This window comes from Seriola dumerili, unplaced genomic scaffold (genome assembly GCF_002260705.1).
Source record: "Seriola dumerili isolate Sdu_G_001 unplaced genomic scaffold, Sdu_1.0 BDQW01000202.1, whole genome shotgun sequence".
Classification (NCBI taxonomy): domain Eukaryota; kingdom Metazoa; phylum Chordata; class Actinopteri; order Carangiformes; family Carangidae; genus Seriola; species Seriola dumerili.
In genome coordinates, this window is record NW_019174457.1 from 937,223 (window position 1) to 954,074 (window position 16,852).

Sequence of the window (16,852 nt, forward strand, 5' to 3'; positions counted from 1 at the left end):
CATCGTGCATAATAGTCCCTCGTATCAGCCCATAACTCATCAGTTGGCGGTTACCGGTGCACACATTTAGAGATTTAAGAAGTGCCTGTCAGACTGTTGGTGAACGTGGTGTGCAATTAATGATGAATCCAATCTCTGAGCCACTGAAGTTGCCATTATATTTTTCCCCCTTTTTATGAAGGCGTGAACACTCCCATCGTTATGTGCATTGTTTTATCTACAAGTAATGTGGCAGCATGTAGGCAGGAATGAAGAAAGAAAATGACAAATAAATGTGTATTCCCAGCAGCGAGTCTGATAGCACCCGTTCTACTGCAGCAAAAAAAACTGCCTGTTTAATCATTTTCAGCCAATTTCAAACATATGTTATGATAGTAATTTATAAATTCATGCAAGTTTCTTTTGAAGCTGAGCAGCACATCGCCATCAATAAATCCCGTGTCTTCTCAGGCGACCCTGCGACAAACCAAAGCAAACGAGAAAAAAACAATTAGAAACGACGTTGCTCTAAACATGCAACGAGGAACAAAGTGTAAACTGGAAGCAAAAAGGAGAAGTTTTCCATTTCAGTCTCGCAACCTTCCTCAAATGAAGGGGCTTCTCATTCACAGCTGGAAGCCTTGTATTCCAATAAAACTCATTTGGATGGGATAAAACTTCTACTGAGTCAATTTACCAACGCATTGTCAATGGAGCGACGCCGGAATTGTCACACGACGTTACCGAGTGAAGTCTTGATGCTATCGTTTGCTGCGCAGGGAGACGTTTCTCTGTGTGCAGATAGTGACTCAGCCGTCTGAAAGCATCAGAAGAGCACAATGTCAATTCTGCTTCAGGCTGGATTTTCCCCTTTACAGCATGAAAAACTGAAGAAATAAAAAGATTTGATTACAGTGCGTGTCGCACACTCGGAAGCACTCGCTTGGCCTTGAGCAAAGTAACAGTCACTTTAATTTGTAATTTATGAGGTCCCTACAATATTATTGCTGTTTTGTTGATGAGTGTGAGTTATAGTGATTCGCCCATAGGAAGAAAAGGCCGTATACAGTGAGCGAGGGATGGTAAACGCGTGTCTTCCCCTACAGGAGGTCACTGCTGAGTTCATGACTCACCCCTGAACGTACAGTGTGGAGGTTCATTTGTTTCTCAAAGCTGTCTTCAGCAGCACTAATATCCACTTCACAATCAGTTATTATTATTATTATTATTATAACTCCTTGTGAAGCTGTCGTAGGCAGCAGAGCACATCCAGATCACGGTTCATCCGATGCACTGCAGCCAGCCGGAAGCGACCGCACGTTAACCTCGAGTATGGACTCGCTTCAGTGGACGCGGTGGACACGGGAAGACAGTGCAGTTTAGGACTGGTTCAGAAGTCGTGTATCACCTTCAAGGCATCATGCTCAGCTGTAGTCCTCAGTTTCATCTCTCCTGCATAACCAACGTTCAGATGTGTCGATTTACAATCAGACGTCAGACTTCAGCGTTTTCTTGTAAAAATTAATTATCTGAAGTAAAAGTTTTCAAAATAATATTTATGGCTTGAGCAACAGGAGTGACTGAACAAAAAAAAACACACCCTCACCCTCCCAACCTGCTGTGACCCACACCTGAATAAGTGCTGGAAAATCAATGGATGGATCAATGACAGAAACCTTTTAAATCAAGCACCATTTGTGACCCCTTGTTTCCCCAATACAGCTGTTGCACTGTTCTGTGGAGGCAGATGTTCCTAGTTTCTCTGAGCTTGTTAGAGGGAGACTCATTTTTATCTGCAATGTTTGTGAAACATGAAGTTGATTAAGGTTTTTTAGGCTCTAACTTGGAGTTAAAAAAAAAAACAAAAAAACGTTGGCGGTCGAGAACAAGTCGTGGGGATCAGCAGAGTCATTAGAATTAATCTTGAATATGTGTAGCAGATCTCACAGCAGTCCATTTAGTTGCTGAGACACTTCCCTAATGTATGGTGTAATTAATATTCTGTGTTAGTGTATTAGTCTTATGACAGTTGTATCTGTATGTGGTTAAATAATTTAGGATGCTATCAGTTTTTAGGATGAAGAGTGAGTGAATTTTTACTGTGTGTCCTTCACCGGTGGAGTCACGCAGCGGGGTTACCACGGTTACTCTCTTTGTGCATTGGGTCACTGGATATAATGAACATCCCCCCGTGTTATGAAAGCTGTCAGTTTCAGAGCGGAGTTGTTGCTGCAGCGGAGAGTCAGACGCTCAGTGCTGGTTGATCATCAGGCTTATACCGTGTCACCCAGGACGGACCAGCGGAGACGAACTGTCGCCGCCTCCTCCTCCTGTTTCCTCCCAACAGCTCCACTGAAGCCGTGAAGTAGAAAACTATACACAAGAGATCAAAAGCCTGAGGCGCTGAGCGTTGTTTTTTGGAATAAGATGCAGGTGCATGCTGTGACATGTGATTCGCCGTGAGTCAGACTCTTGAGTTTGGAAATGATCCAGCAGCACAGCAGAGGCACTTCTCAGCACAGTATGTGTCGTCTCCCTCTCTCTCTCTCTCTCCCCCCTCCACTCTCCCTAAAAGGTTAATAGACACAGGTTCGGTGCTCTGGGCGCTGCTCGTCTCACCCATTATTCCAAATGTCAGCTGTGTAAATGATCAGCGTTGTCCTTATCATCACATATTATCTGGGTAATTGCTCTCTGACAGTCGTATTTGTTTTGATGCGGCGTTCATACATCGGTAGTCTTCCCTGTGATCAGTCTAATGCCGTCGTCATAGCAAGGTTACAGAAACACGCGTCTCCCTGCACCTTTGACATCTAAATGAACGGATAACAGAGAAATTACAGGATGCAGTCAGTTTATGGGGTTTTTTAAAGATTTTTTTATTAGTAAAAACAAATGCAGCTGTAAACTGGAGTTAAACACCAGTTTCAATTTACAGTTTTACTTTGCATTGCCCAGTGATATCTGCATTTTGTGTGGTTGTAATGTTCATCTGCTGCTGCTAATACATTGTTATGACTAATCCGCTGGTGGTTCTTGCTTAACTTTGCTGTGTTTGTTGTCCATGTAATGCGAGGAGGACGCATCCACACGGTCATCCACACCGATTTGTTTTATTGTTTATCTGCAAAGCATTTTCAGGAAACTGGATCCCTACAGAACAGCCTACATGACATCCATAAGTGGATGTCTCAGAGCTAAATAGTGTTAAGGCAGAGATCTTAATCGTAGGTCCAGACAGTGCAAATATCTTATCAAATATCAAATTTCCTGCTCTGTGTCTTCCTCTGGACGGCAGAGTTTATTAGGGTTGTTACAGTTTTAGCCGGTTATAATTACAATATAATGTAGTCCATGCATTTATTTCCTCCCGCCTTGACTACTGTAACTCCCTATATACCTGTCTCAATCAGAAATCAATGCACCGCCTCCAGTTAGTTCAAAATGCTGCAGCTCGGCTCCTCGCTCAGTCCAAAAAAAATGTTTTCAGAACAGCCCCGTTCTTACCATCTCTACACTGGCTGCCTGTTATTGTAGAACTGATTCTAAAGTTCTTATAATGACTTTTAATGACTTTTAATGACCACGCTCAGGCCGGCCTCTCCCTATAATCCTCAGCCAGTGTCAGTCAAAGAAAAGACACCCAGATCTGATCAGATCTGTGCAGCGAGTAACAACATGTCGTCAACATGTTTGTGTCCTGAAGTGTAACTGTTGTAGCAACGCTTCACACACAATGTTCACAAAGGCTAACGTTAGCTTGTTTAGGCTAACGTAGCTGAGCTGGGTGCTAACAACATTAGCACTCATCACCGTTCAGTCTGTTAAAATCTAACACTTACTTAAGAAATGAATGTTTTCCCACCATGGGTCTGTCACCTTATTAAGTGAGTGTAAACTGCTGCTGTGTGTGTGTGTGTGTGTGTGTGTGTGTGTGTTGTTATTGGTAAAACTACCAAAATTGTAGCATCCTCTCTAGTCAGTTTTATCTCAGTTCCCAAGACATATTTTTTTATAAACAAGCGTTTATTGTGTGATGTCGTTTTAATTTCATTTACATTTTTACTTTGATTTGTTTGGATGTTTTATATTTGACTCGTGTGAAGCGCTTTGTTGCTAAAGTGCTGTACAAACAAAGTCTTATTATTAAATAAAGTCTTATTCTTTTTTCTAACTCCCAGTGTTGCAGGTAAAATATTGTGTATGTGTAAACAGCAGTGTTTGTCATTAACTCTCAAAATGCAAAAAAACAAAATAAAAAACAAACACACCATGCTTTTCTCCTTAACCCCTCCCACCCCTCCCTGCGGCGCCGTGGAGAGGCCAGCGTGGAGGGAGTCCTCAACCAGCTGGTCCTGGAGCACCTGCAGCTCGCTCCTTTGCAGTGGGGTGAGTCCTTGTGTGTGTGTGTGTGTGTGTGTGTGTGTTTGTCTGCATGCATGTGAGATTATGAGTTGCCATCACACACTTACACCCACAGTAACGACTGAAAGTTTGAGAACTAGTTAACGGGGAAACGGTCAACGCAGTGTGAAGTAAGTGAAAAGGTTTTAATCAAGTTGTTGAGACTGTTGTTATGTAGATTTTATTTCATCTCCCGTCTTTTGCAATAACGAGACTTCCTATTATGTTTCCTGTGAATATGTTAGTCTGCCAGTCACAGTTATCTAGGTGGTTACATAGCAATCTCCTTACCTGTCAGTTAGAGCATAAACCTCCAGAACCGGTCTCAAGCCATGTTTTTTATTTGCATTCATAATGGGCTACATGCTATTTTAGAGGAGTGTAGACAGCAGCTTGGGAAACGTGTGAATCACCAAGGGATGCGCAGAATTTGTAGGAGCACTCCTCGGTCGCACCATCTGTGATCATCCTCTGAAATCACTTTTGATTTACTTCGGGTGTTTGTTTTCTCAGATTCGCGGCCTCTCTCTCTGGGCACTGCCAGCATTTTGATTAGTCAGCTGGGGCTGTCCTTGCCTTTTGCAAAGAGAAAGCAATCTGCAAAATGATGTGACAGAGCAGATCAAGCATGGAAATGTAAGAATCTGCTGAGACAAAAATACTTCGCCAGATTCGCTGTTCTCTAGATATTTTGGCGTTTGACCTGCGCTGCCTTGAATGAGGAAATATTCCCAGGGGTTAAAGCTGTTGTAAAGATGTCTGAGATGCTCTCATCTTTTGATCTGATCTTCTACATTATCTCGGCGGCAGACATTCTCAGTGGTTGTTTTCTCCTCGTGTCTTCATTTCTTGTACAGTTGTGCGGTTCCAGCTCAGGCCTTTACAGGCTTTGCTGATTATGAGCCAGATAATTTGCCTCAGCCCATTAGGATGCCTTTATCAGGGCTGCCAAGACTATCACAGACCCAATTACGGGTATAGTTCAAGCATTTCCCCTGTGTCTAGTCCAACTGGATGCTTTTATTGCCATTGTTGCCTCGCACACACACTCACAGAGATACAGTAGATACATAGAACCTGCTCGTCAAAAATTATGATTGAAGTTGTGTTTAATCGCCAAAGCTCTGTGTTCTGTTGTCCCAGAAATTGAAGACTGGACAATTGGTAGTTTTCTTTATTTTAATTTTATTTTACTTACTTTACTTATTTGACTTTATTTTACCTTTTTTTTTTGTTAGAAATTAGAAGCTGTTTGAGGATTTCATAGACCTCATAAAGTTAACAATCCTCATCTTGATTCATTTAAACGCACAGTATGTAACCAGTGCCGCTAGGAGTTTCTCAATCAAAACAATAACAAAAGGTGACGTTGTGAAGTAGCATGGGATCATGGGAGTCGTAGTCTTCACCACCATTGCTGTCAGCTTCTCCCAGTTTGGATTCTTTCATTGTCATTAGTTCAGGAACTTTTTTTTTTTACCAGGAGCTGAATTATCCACAGAGGGTCTCCTTCCATCAAAGAAACAAACAGAACCGATGATTATAACCAGTAAAAACACTGAATGAAGCAGTTTCATGTTTAAAGTCAGTGTTTCACCGACACCGTACGGCAGAGTCAGGACATCAGGGAAGAGTTGGCAGCTGAGATTGCCGCTAACCTTTGTTTTGATTGTTTTTATGAAACCTCGTGAAACAGACGCTCAGGAGGTTTTAACTTTAATCCGCAGACGTTTCCTTCTCTCCGTAAAACAAATGGACCAGGGGATTAAAACCAGTAGAAACACAGAATAAAGTAGCTTCATGTTAAAATCATCCGTCGCTGTTCACCATACACAGGATGTCTTGGAGGGGCTGGGGGCTGAGCTGTCTAACTTTTGCCTAGCTTTTTTAAGATTCAGACGTTTGATGACTAAAATCCTTCATCCAGTTTAAACATATAGTTCAAAACGACCAAGGTATAAAAGTGTATGTGGCTTAAAACTGGATAAAAGTCTATTTGAGCTTCTGGTCGGCAGCTACAACACAAGCACATGCACATAGAGCATATGACGTCAGTGACAGGCGACCAAATGACACAATACCATGATTAAATTCACATATTTCTCTAGGTTGGAGAATTGATGGAAACATTTGGGATAATGTAAGAACATAATTAACTGACTAGTGACTTATTATAACTTTAATAATTTCTCTGGCAAACTAGTTCTCCTCCTCCAGGAGGTCAGTTTCACCAGCACAGCGCTGTAGCAAAACATCCTTAATTTTTTAATTAAGACAGAGATGCTGTTGTTGCTTCTATATTTGCTTCCAATGGAATATAATGAAGCCTTTTACATAACGTTTCAGGTGTTTGCAGAAAACGATTTCATTTTCTTTGTGCATGTAAAATGACAGACAAATGTGGACATTATACAGCAGATTATTGCACCGCTGATGTGTAAAGGCAGTTTTGTGTAATGTGGAAATCAGGTGTTTTGGACTTCGTAATAGTCTTGATGAGAACATTAAAATACAGATTTTATGCCAAGCATCGCTCTGAGACAACAAGTACAAAGCAAAGTTGAAATAATATTATCTGTTTCTGGAGGTGAGGAAGTCAGTGGGGGGGAGGTCATCACCATGGCAGCAGCCATGGGGGGGGGGAGGGATGAAAATCTCATCCATGAGCAATCCACGAGCACATGTTATTTGCAGAGATGAGTCTGTTACGATCCGGCGTTCTGAGTGGTTTTTGTACACTGCACAGTTTCCACGTGTGTGATTGGCTGGTGCTGATGGCTCCTGAGCTTCTCCAGGAAATGCCTCAGTTCAGTGCTGCAGCAAATGTCTTGAGCACCATCAGTCTGTGGCTTTCCCTCAGCTTTCCTGCTTTTCACTCATTTAAAGAAAATTGTAATCGCTTCCAGTTCTGCTCTCAATCAGCGGAGGAGACGGAGGCATTTGTCACAAGTAATATCTTTGCAGTCGCCATAACAACAAGTGCAGAAAGTGCTCCTTTTTACCTAATTTTACTATCAATGTCAGTGGATGACTTATGTGCACTCCCACGTGGATTTACTTTTTTCCCCTCTACTGTATAAATGCAGTATTTTCATTATTGAGACCAAAAAAAGATTCAGTCAAAGTGTCTGGTGTCAGCTCACCTCGCAAGAAAAGCAATTAAAAGCTTAAAAGGAAAACATCACACACTAAAAATAACCTGCATGTGAAATCTGACAAACAGGGATTGCACACACACCCTGTTATTTTTTATTCTTAATCACATTTTTATTTATTTTTCCTGGAGTTCATTTTAAAACGTACCTATTACATTTTCAAATGCGGGAACTTAACGCAACCACAAAATATACAAAGACTGAAAAACAATGTGAGTAGTTATTTATGGATACTGTGCCTCAGGCAGGGGTTATAGGAAAGAGGCTTTGACATCTCCGCCTGAGCTCAACCAATTGTGTGGCACGAGAAACTTGATGCTTCTTCATGATTTGCTACCATAGAAACCCTATGAATAATTGATCACACAGGTTCCAGTAAATGGAGAACACGGAAAGTGCCAGAATCTCTTTTATGGCTTTGTGTTTGTTTACAAGCTCATTATTATTATTGAATGGGGAGCAAACGGAGGCCATTAGTAAATGATTCTACCCGCGGGCCACAGTCACGTGCTGCGCCGCAATAAAGTGAGATCATATATGATGAAATCCTCGGCGTAATTACAAATGAATAATGCAGAGAAACAAAACATCCTTTTGTTTCTGCTGAATTTCAGTTTTGAGATTCAGGGGAAAAAGAAATCAAAGCGGATTATGTTTATGTTTATGTGGAAAGCCTGTTCGGTAAAAAAAACAAACAATAAACACGAAACAATTGGACACAAATTTTTTAAATAAAGACAAACATAGATGAGAGGGCTGCTTCGACATTACTTCCTGCTTATGTTTGATTCCATAGAAGCTACAATTCTTCGGAAAGCCCGCTGTTATGTTTTGGAAAGACATTAGCATTAATATTAATCTGCTGTGACTGCACATTCACAGATTTTAAAAACCTTATAAATAAGGTCATTTATGGGTAAAACTCCTGCAACTGGTGTTAATATACTTTTGGATTGATATGCAGCTCTCTCCCTGACTGAGCACTAATTCTGACAGGTTCCCACTGAGTCATTTCATTTCCTGCTCCAGCACTAAAAGTCTGTCTGGAAGCTGCTCTTTCATTCTGTCCTGAAAAAGAAGTCCCGCTATGAAACTGTATACGTTGACCATGGATTTCATAGTTCTGTTGAAAAGGGTAGACAGTTTGACAAACAGTCTAAATGTCAGCAGAGCAGCCTTGGAGATTTTCAGCTATTGTTTTTCAGAAGGTTACCGGCTGGCTGGTTTAATTATCTGTGACAAAAATTTTTTTATTGCTCCTCCAAAAACTATAAGGGTTACTTGTCATCCTTAAAATTGGAGAAACCAGACGGAAGAAGTTTGACAGGCGGCTATGGGATGGAGCACACTAAATTAAGATCTAGATATCACCTCTTATTTTTGAAGGAGATGTTTTACCCAGTTCCCATCAAACCGTTTACAGTGTAAACAGCAACTGAATCTGGTTTTACCATAGATTGCATATAAAGGTGGACGTAGCCTCAGTGACGTTCACCTGTGGGTTTATGAAGAGCAGTTCTTGAAGCTCAGAGTGAGCTGCTCTGCCATCATCGTCTTGGCAGCGCCTGACCCCGCCTAACTCCCACTCAACTCAACTCATGACTAACAAACTGATATTGTCAGCTCAGCACAAATAATTATTTTGTTCCATTATTCATTAAAAGCTAAAGTAAGTTTTTAGTCAGACAGATATATATTTGAACATTTTACCTTGTACAGTAATTAAAGGTAACCTGTCTAGGTTTTTTGTAAACAAAGTTATATTTATGTTCTGTCCTTCTCACCTAAACACACTGTGCTCATGCTGAGACGTAACGAGCGTGTTTAAAGCATTTACTCAACAGAAATTGGCCTTGGTCTTTTTTTAATGTCTTCCATCTTTATTTAACCAGGAAGTCTCATTAGAGATCTGACCCAAAATGGCACATAATAAGTAACACATACCCACATAAAAAAGACACACAAAAAGATCTGAATCCCTCGTGACACATGTTTTGAATGTGGGCTTTGAATGCCCGGGTGTGAAGGCAGCATTTCCAAATGAAGTTTGTCTTGTAAATTATTACAAACCTGACATGACAAAAGTGCAACTGTGCTTGTCACCCTGTTGCTGGAGGATTCCTCCTCACCACCACAGAACAGGTGGTGCCATTTGTGTGTTTTTGTTTTTTTTGTTTTGTTTTTTTTTTTTGCAGCCTGGCATTATGTAAATAGCCCCATTGATTATAGCTCCTCAGCTGTCAATTTGATTAAAGGCAAAGTGGCGCACCTCGTGATAGGAGTCGCTGTGTCAACTTAATGGAGTGTTGCTAAATAAACAGTCACCTGACCCAATCAAGAGGGGAGCTCTCGTAGCCGCTTGTGATGCTGTGCTAAATGAGAGCACGAGGTGTGTATCAGACAGGAAGTGCCCCGTCATTTTTTTGAGATGAGATTAAACAGGGTTGAAATTTTTTAATGGTCCCATAAGGGGGGGGGGGGGGGGGGGGGGGGGGGTCTTGTACAGCAAGCAGTCTCGTACTTCACTGCAAATAAATTCAACTGTGAGTAAGAATGAAGTAATTGGCTCTGTACTTAAAACAGTCTCATAATATATTGCAACACATAAAGTATTGTAAGTTACACGCCAGCAGCAGAATATATTAAGACAAATTCAAAAAGACTTTGGAGTATTTACATTAAAAAGCACCAGGAGGAGAAATATATATTCACTATTTAAGTAAATCTTCAGCCGCACTGACAAATGTTATGCTAATGACGAATATTTTTAAATAATGTTTGGTGATCAATAAAAAAGTGGCATCAAGTGCTCGTAATGAACTGCATTAATTAGAAGCCATATTTAAGCAACTGTGGCCAGGCTTTGATTTTCTGTATTGTCTGCCCGCCGAGTGCTGTAACCGAGCAGTGAGATGGAAAACAGCAAGCCTGAATGCGGACTTTGCACCCCCCCCCCCAACCACCACTCCCCACCACCCCCACCACCACCACCACCATCCTCCCTCCCACAGCCATCAGTCCACCACCAGGAACCCATCTCAATGGAATACAAATTCACCCATGAATGGAAAGACAAATGTTTAGCCTAGGAGAGAGATGGAAAGAGAAGGGTGGGGGCCTTGCTGTAAAAGGCAGAGAGATAATTTAATAAGACAGCACTTCTGAACCGGCTCACACCGTTGCATTTTTTTTTTTTTTTTTCCTCTTACCCCGCACACACACACACACACACAGATGGACATTTGGAGCAGTCACAGGCGGTGGCTTTTCAACACACACACGGGACGCCTCATGGAATAATATGCCTTTAAGCTTTTGTCAGGTGCCCAATTGCCATGAGTGCTGCAGGTTTGACAAATGATGCTGCCAAGCAGTCCAGATCCACCTAACGCTGAAGTCCTGTTGTGGTGGTGATGATTGCTGACCAGAGAGAGAGAGAGAGAGAGAGAGAGAGGATGGGGATGAATACATGCATGGCTGAAACGAAAGAGAAGTGTTCAGACTGCACCTGTGACTGGTGATATGTCACATCTGTGAGCATACATCAACTCCAGGCTCTTCTGCAGTTATCTGCACAGCAGTGATGGGGCCTGTGGGAGATGATAGTAAGCCTCCTTAAAGCCCAACTTACTGTAGGATGATGTCAGTCCAGTCTTGCCAACGAGCTCCGAGGAAGGCAGAATTATCCACGGGTCCTTTTTGCACATCCGTTAGTTTTTTAGATTTCTTTAGACAGTACTGTATTTTCAGCTCTAGATAGACCGGTGACTTGTGCAAGGTGTACCCCACCTTCTGCCCAGAGTCAGCTGGTGTAAGCTCCACCCACTCAAGACCTTGTGAAGGGTAAGAGAGTTTAGAGAATGGTTAGATAGCAGAAATCCTAATATAGTCTGACTGGATGTAGGTTGTGAGTATAAAGCCTGCCATTGGGCGCCAGTTCCAGGCGGAGCACTCCTGCCTTTCCGCCTCTCCTGCCTGTTACGGATTTCAAAATCTTCTCCACTACGGGAAACGACAACAACCTCCAAGCTAGAAAGTTTTGATGAAGATCTGCATCGTGCAGTCTCACATTTAACATACGTCTTTGCTGTTTTCTGAGGCTCTTCCTTTGCGGGGCAACGCAGCACTGTGCAGGTCTGGCTATGCAAGACTAATCCAAATCTGTTACTGAACAATATATATATATTTACTTACTAACATTTACTCATTGTTTTGAAGGGGCACCCACACATTAAAGTCAGTTTACCGGTCTTTGGAAGTATAACTGAAAAAAGTTGTTTGTCTCCAGAGGGGGCTGTGTGAAGTCTGATAAATGACCTTCAGTGATGTCACTTGAGTCAGCGTTAGTTGGGTCTGAAGATGAAAAAACTTGGAGACTGTGGAGCTAGAGGGAAGTGAGTTTACCAGACCACTATTTGTCTCTGCTTACAGCTAGCAGCTGAAGGCTTCATTAGCTGCCATTAACATATCACACATGAATCTCTAAACTGTTGTTGGTCGAGTTGCATTGTGGGTAATGAAGACGCTATAGTTTGACAAAAAAAAACAAGGTTCTGCTGCATCAGTTTTGCTGAGCTGGTAGACTGCTCTTGTAATTGTGTGTCATTAATGGTCAACATTAGAGAAAACGTTTCAGTAACATGAAACAGAGAAAAGCAGCAAACCTGCACAGAGGAGCTGCAGCCAACAAAAGTTTTGTCTTTTCACTTGCTAAAAAAAGTTGCTGTTGTCTAAATTGTCATCTATGAAATTCCTGAAAAATAAAACAATTCAATTAATTTACTATTTGCAGAGCAAGTTAATATGTTTCGAGAATAGGAAATCATTTTAAAATGATACCTTATAATAAAATTATCCTAAAATAATGGAAAAATGTTTTGTGTAAGTCCAATCTAACCCAGTCCAGACTAAGCTTTAGATATTATAGTTATACAACATAGGCCGTTGTGCATGTACATGTCTTTAGACAGTATCATATTGTGAGCCGTGTGATCGCCTGGAGACCTGTGCAGGGTGAACCTGCCTTTTGCTCAGTGTCAGCTGGAATAAGCTCTAGAGAAGTATGTGATATTTTTTAATACTCCTGCCAGTTGTTTTGTCACACTGTCAACCTGACAATCATAATATTTTTATACAACACTAAAGAAAGCAGGATCATTTAGGTGCCAAGATTTGTTTTCTTTTCCAGTTACAAGTTTCATTTTACTTGGTACTAATTCAGAAAGACAGTTTTAGCCTGTAGAATGTGAATGTATTGGCCCTGCATATGCTTGTGAATCAACCTGCAGGAAATGCAGACTCACTATCCCGGGAATTATGTCCATATTGGACAATTCCGCACATCAGGATTTACACCCAAAGCCAATGTTTACTGTCAATGCAGGAAGAAGTGTGTCCTGCATGTGATAAAGAAAATAAGTGTGTTCTTTTGGAGCGGTGGACGGGCTTTCAGGCAGGAGACCGAAGTCAGCTTTTTCCCTTTTATTCAACATGACCACAATCTTTCCCTTACCATAACCATACGTTAGTTTATTTGCTTTAACCACAATATTTCCCCAACCTTCACCCTGCTGTACTTGCCAAGTGCAGATATTGTAGAAAGTAAGGATTTTAAAAACACTTATATTGGACATAGTCTGGTCTTTTGAAGGATAATATTGATTCTTCTTCTTCTTCTTCTTCTTCTTCTTCTTCTTCTCCTTCTCCTTCTCCTTCTTCTTCTCTGGTGATAGTGTTGGGAGATGGCACAAGTTCACAACCAGAAAACCTTAGATGAAAGTTTTAATGGTAGATTAGCTCAAGTTTAAAGGAGCTATCTGTAAGTTTTCCTGTTGCTACATTGCTAGCGTTAGCATTAGCAGCTTTTTGCTTACCAGTCCAGAAGAAACATTGAGAGTTCATCATCAAACTTCATTCCTTTACCTGCCAACAGCTGTCTCTAGAGGTGGAAAGCAACCACAATGTTAACTCTTGTCTCTGTCATGTCTTTTCTTCTACTGAAGTTAGCATGCTAACAGCTAATCACAACCACCTGCCCCTGGCAAGAAACCACATTTTGCGGCAGTGAAAACTTCAAAATAGCCCCTTTGATTAAGTTTAGTAACACAACCAGACCTGACATGGTTTCACGTGTTGTTCAGTGTAAGCCTGAGTTTAGTGCCTTCACTGAGGCCTCAGGGAGCAGGAAAACTACTGAAAAAAATGTACACCTAAAGGCTTGTTTGTCTCCATTTCCTGCAGTCCATAAACTCAAACACACACATTACCATCCCACACCCTATCTCACCACCCACCTACTGGAGTGCAGATAGGCCTAAATTTGCAGCGGCTGCTGTCCATTTAGCTGAGTGATGGGCGCTAGGAGGAGCAGTGGATAGGCAGAAGCTGATTTATTTGCTTGTTTTTCAGCTCTGTTGCCCAGGCTCTGCCAGTCAGCCACCCTAAAGGTCTCCTATTGAAGGCAGTAGAAAGGCAGAGCGAAATGGGAGGACAACACACACCTTTTTTTTTTCCGGGAGGCTCGCTCTCTCTCTCTCTCTGGGGCCGGTGCATGTGATTTACAGAGGCAGTGCTGACTCAGATGGGCTAAGTTGAATGTGCGGACGGAGACAAAGATACTCAAACGTTGAGATAAGAGAGTAATGATGAGGTGGCATCGGCCCCAGAGTCTTGAAGTGATTCTCCCTCTCAGGTAGCCTAATGAGATTATCGGCAAGGAACTGTCTATTGTTTTTTAACCAGTTAATTAACCCATAATGAGCATGAGCATTTGTTTCTGCACATTGTGCTATGCAGGATTATCATAACACAGGACTATTTAAAAGCATTGTTAGTGTGTTTTTGACCACATTAGGGGAGCAAGCATGAAAGGATCATTTGTTCTACTTTGGCTGGAATCACCAGTCTCATCCTATCACCCTGCTAGCTTTAATGTGGAAATGAGAGCAAAGAGTACAGCGGCCCACTCAGTGATTGCCTATCTAGCCTTCCTTTTTCTCTCTGGCCCTGTGTGGATCTAGAGTTAGCACATTTAACAGGCTTGGAGCGTCTGTTTATGGGGCATTTATCATGGCTACAGAACAATCTAGGCTGTCAGTGCATCAGTTTGGGTGAGCTGTGGAGATAAATCAAAACTCCTCCGGCCTGCCTCACCACACACTCGCCCCTTCATTTAGACTGGTAGGATGGGAGGCAAGAGGGAAGGAAAAGAAAGGAAACTCGAGTTCAGCTGCACAAATTAAAGTTGTGGAGATTAGATTGCGGAGAGATTCAGACTATGTTTTTGGTGCAGTGATAAATGTGCAAAGAAAGCATTTGGCTTGTGTTTTCATGCTAAGATTGAGTGTGTACTGAGTAATTTTACTGTATGCTTCTGTGTACTGCCTGATGCTACACGTCATATAATTCTAAACCTCTCGTATGCTTAGTTTGCCAATGTTTTATTTAGTATAGTCAGTGCATTTCTACTGTATGGTGTAAGCATCCATTTAGTTACCTTGTTCAATCTAAGAACCAATGTTTTTTCAACCATTTTCAAAATGTATTTTCAGCTTAAACCTGTTTCTCCCTCGCTGTTTTCTATCAAATAAAACCACCTCCTTCATTGATTCCTTTAGAGGAAACAAGAGTATCCCCAACGGCTGCCTTTTCATCCCTGAAAGACGGATTACCTGACATTTCTAAATGCAACTGAGTCCAGCCTGTGTTTTCACTGTGAGAATGTCGCGAGCGCCTCGCCATATTATTTCAAGTGCTACTAGAAGAGGGAATATTGTGACACAGCTGTTTTACCTGCTGCTGTACAGAGAAATGAGCGTTGTGGTGTTCATGTGTGGCTCAGTACCATCACTCTTCAGCTGTGGGAGACACAAACAGATCAGTAGTGGACATTTTATTGAGGTTGTGTGTGGTTACTGAGGTTAAACTATCCGTCAAAAGAGAAGCAATGAATGGAAAAGCTTGTTTAAAGTAGCTATTTGTAAGTGTTGCTATTGCTACATAGCCAGCGTTAGCATCAACCGCTGTTTACTTACCAGTCTAGAAGAAACATTTAGTGAGTTTAGCGTCAAACTTCATTCCTGGTGGAAAGCAACAGCAATGTTAGCTCTTGTTTTTATTACGTATTTTTTCTTCTACTGAAGTTAGCACGCTAACCAGCTTGCCCCGGCCTGTCTCGTTGCTTTCCGTTAGCAACTCACTGTAGCCACCAATCTGCCCTGAAGATGTAGCGCTGCTCAGGGGGCGTATTATAACCTCTAGTCTTGCAAACGGAACGACGGCTGAAGCTCTTGATAAGCGTCAGTCACCGCCACCTGCTCCTAGCAAGAAATCACGTTCAGCGACACAGAAAACTTACAAGTAGAACCTTAAAAGTGCTAATCAAGGGTTTCAAGCCTACAATCTGTGACGCACCTGTAACCGACCTGTATAGTTTATAGGTTTACATTCTGACTTGATCTGCATTTGGACTTTTCCTTGCTGCACCTACATTTAAAAAGGAATCCCATTATAATCTAAGAGCTTGTCAATGATGCTAATGATATAGCCTTAATACAACAATTGATGGTTTTACCATTAAACATTACTGGCAGCACTAACAGTTGTTTTGACACAGCCCTGTTGTCAGTGGAAGCTGATGGTAATGGACCGAAAAGGTGGGGCTATCTAAATGTAATGAGCTTTCATCATTGATTAATGTTTTGTATTTGTAATGTATTTTTGGCATTTCTGCTTAAAAACATGACTGACGATCCATTGATGATTAGAAATTGGTACTGATAAAAATTTATGTTGATCAAATAATCATATAATAATCAGCTCGGGCTGTCATCTCACCAGACATGTTGGTATTAATATCAAAAACTTTTTGTGACATTGCCCAAACTGTAACAAAACTTCTGCACCTCCTCATCTAAACACTTCATCTGTGCATGTCTCCACCTTTTCTGTTCTTTCTGCTCACCAAGCATAACTGACCTGTCAAACTACAAAGCTGCTGTGTAGTGCTTGTGTTATTCCCTTTGCTACAATGACCCGCAGAACAACGGCAGCGCACATCAAACTGTACATTTGATGTACCATCTGTACTGCATAGTATTCCTGTTACATCCGCTTAGGAGTCGAAAGTAAAAAAAAAGACAGTGACTTCACAGTGACCCTAACATAGTTTGAAGTAACTTTGTATTGTCCTGAATACAATACACATTAAAATATACTTGGTTTATGCTAATGAAGGAGCAGTTAATTGTGCACAAACCCAACCTACACCAGCAGCTGGATTCATCAAAAAGACTTACAAACCAACCCAGTTAATA

General features: G+C 41.5%; 1 protein-coding gene across 3 annotated transcripts in view; it reads left to right on the forward strand.

Moving 5' to 3' along the window:
• The window catches only part of trappc9 (trafficking protein particle complex 9), a 203,777-nt gene that overhangs the window by 132,534 nt on the left and 54,391 nt on the right, over positions 1–16,852 (forward strand). For all 3 annotated transcript variants that reach the window (XM_022753974.1, XM_022753976.1, XM_022753975.1), the window contains one exon: positions 4,278–4,368. In XM_022753974.1, coding sequence (XP_022609695.1) covers positions 4,278–4,368 — 91 coding nt within the window. The remainder of the gene's footprint in view (positions 1–4,277; positions 4,369–16,852) is intronic.